General features: G+C 38.1%; 1 protein-coding gene across 1 annotated transcript; it reads right to left on the bottom strand.

The window, feature by feature from the left end:
• Positions 1-385: 385 nt before the first annotated feature.
• Positions 386-1,329, bottom strand: LOC147894623 (uncharacterized). Its single transcript, XM_087384384.1, has 3 exons — positions 980-1,329; positions 705-749; positions 386-531 (listed from the first exon to the last, which is right to left on the bottom strand). Exons 1-3 carry the CDS (start codon positions 1,193-1,195, stop codon positions 412-414), a joined length of 381 nt encoding a protein of 126 aa, XP_087240510.1. The 5' UTR covers positions 1,196-1,329; the 3' UTR covers positions 386-411.
• Between the last annotated feature and the right edge of the window lie 433 nt (positions 1,330-1,762).

Raw genomic sequence — 1,762 nt, 5'->3', positions numbered from 1 at the left:
ATGGTAACTATAAAGATCTTTATTGCATATCTTATATATAATGACAAGATGTCAATGAATTTATGATACATTTCTCTCTCCTTATAGCTTTAAGAGGATAGCTACGTACACATCCATTGATATAAATGGATATAGAGCTCTTACAATTGAAAAGCTACTCAAGTATGCAAAGAAGGCTCCTAAAGAGAAGCAAAAAAAGAAGCCCATTCGTGTTGGATCTAGTTCTTCTGTTAAACAGCATGCAAAGCAGGAGCCACTGATAGTGGATGAGAAGCCGGTAAAGCAGGAGCCTGTTAAAGTTGATGAGGAGAAGGTTCAGGAGCAGGTGAAGGTGGATGAGCAGAATACACAAGAGGGCGCTCATAAGGAGGAACAACTAGAGGAGAAGCAGGAACACATTTATTCCAAGCATCAGTCTTCGCAGCAATCTTTCTCAAACCCTCCCATAGAGCCTTCCACTGAGTAGCAGACTCCTTGAATGAAGTGGATATGCCATGGTATGTTTAATGTAGGCTTATGGATGTTTTTCATCTGCAATAGAGACAATCCATGTCATGTAACTTCTCTTGACAAATATATTCTTGTGACACAATTTTGTGACAAAATAGCAGCTATTATCCTAAGAATTTGATGTTATTGAGTGTACAAGTTTCAAATTTGTCTGCAAAAAAATGTGGTTTCTTTTTAATAATAGCTTGGTATACCTCATTCCATCCCAACCACATGAACATAATTAAAGTCTTTGATATCTGCAAAGCAACAAGTTTAAATTAGATCTAGACTTTGTTATTAGTTTAGATTTAAAATCACATAAAACATTACCTGATCTCATGATCTTTGATCTATCTCAATAATTGTACTCGCAAGATCTTTGCACTTTATTATACATTCTCTTCTTTGTAGAATTTGCACATAAATACAATGGCAAAATTGTAACTGAAATAGTTAAACTAAAAACAATCTTAAAAATCTACTTCACCTTCTTGTTGTTGAGAACAAATGAAAATCCTTCGGAGACAGTGCCCTCCGACTCCGTTAAAATGTCATTACGTAATTGAGAGAGGGTGCAACATTGCCTGAGTGAGATGATGCTCAGTACACTTCCATTCTCAGTGACTGTAATTTCAATTAAACCATTTTTTGGACCAAAAGAGTTCTCATCTTGATCCAGTGGCACAAGTTTTGAACCAATCATCCTACTTCATTTGTAGAAGAAAGAAAGTATGTAGTTTTCAGATGAAATCATATATTTCACTTGGAGTCAATTATGGAGAACCTCACAATACACATTGCTGGCAGTTGTCCTATCCCAATCAGCATCTAGAAAGTTTGGAATGCCATCGTCTCCTTTTGCTTTAAAAGTCAACATGGTCCCCAAAATCTTTGAAAGCTCTAAATTATTTGGAAAAAAATTTAAACTTTTTGTAGATACATATTTTGGTACTTTTGACATCAGAAAATGAGCTTGGAAGTCCCAAAAACCCTAAAAAAGACTCCAAACATGGGTATCTTCTGATGATTTTTTGAAAAAGCCTAGAGGGAAAAGCATGAGCTGCAGACATCATTGTAGCAGTGGGTGGAGCAGCAGCTTGGGCGGGGCTGAGACCAGCGTCTTCTACATGTAGAGACGATTACTCGCACTGGATTTGAGGCACGAGTATTCGCAGATGCACGACTATGGGAGCTGAGACGCGCATACATAGAGGAGGCGAGGGAGGCAGAGATGGCAGCGGTGGCTCGTGCAGCATGCCCTCCTCTTCAT

This window comes from Dipteris shenzhenensis, chromosome 14 (assembly GCF_047967505.1).
Source record: "Dipteris shenzhenensis isolate YYH24624 ecotype China chromosome 14, Dip_SZ_1.0, whole genome shotgun sequence".
In the NCBI taxonomy this organism is placed as follows: Eukaryota; Viridiplantae; Streptophyta; class Polypodiopsida; order Gleicheniales; family Dipteridaceae; genus Dipteris; species Dipteris shenzhenensis.
The sequence above is the reverse complement of the archived record's forward strand: the minus strand, read 5'-3'. Positions and strand labels throughout refer to the sequence as shown.

Bases quoted from the DNA above. Each gene is read 5' to 3' on its own strand.
- LOC147894623 (XM_087384384.1), bottom strand. From the start codon at position 1,195: ATGATTGGTTCAAAACTTGTGCCACTGGATCAAGATGAGAACTCTTTT. The intron at 750-979 runs GTGAAGTAGATT...GTTGCTTTGCAG, and splicing joins TTGTTCTCAACAACAAGAAG to ATATCAAAGACTTTAATTAT. The intron at 532-704 runs GTATACCAAGCT...TCTCTATTGCAG, and splicing joins TGTGGTTGGGATGGAATGAG to ATGAAAAACATCCATAAGCC.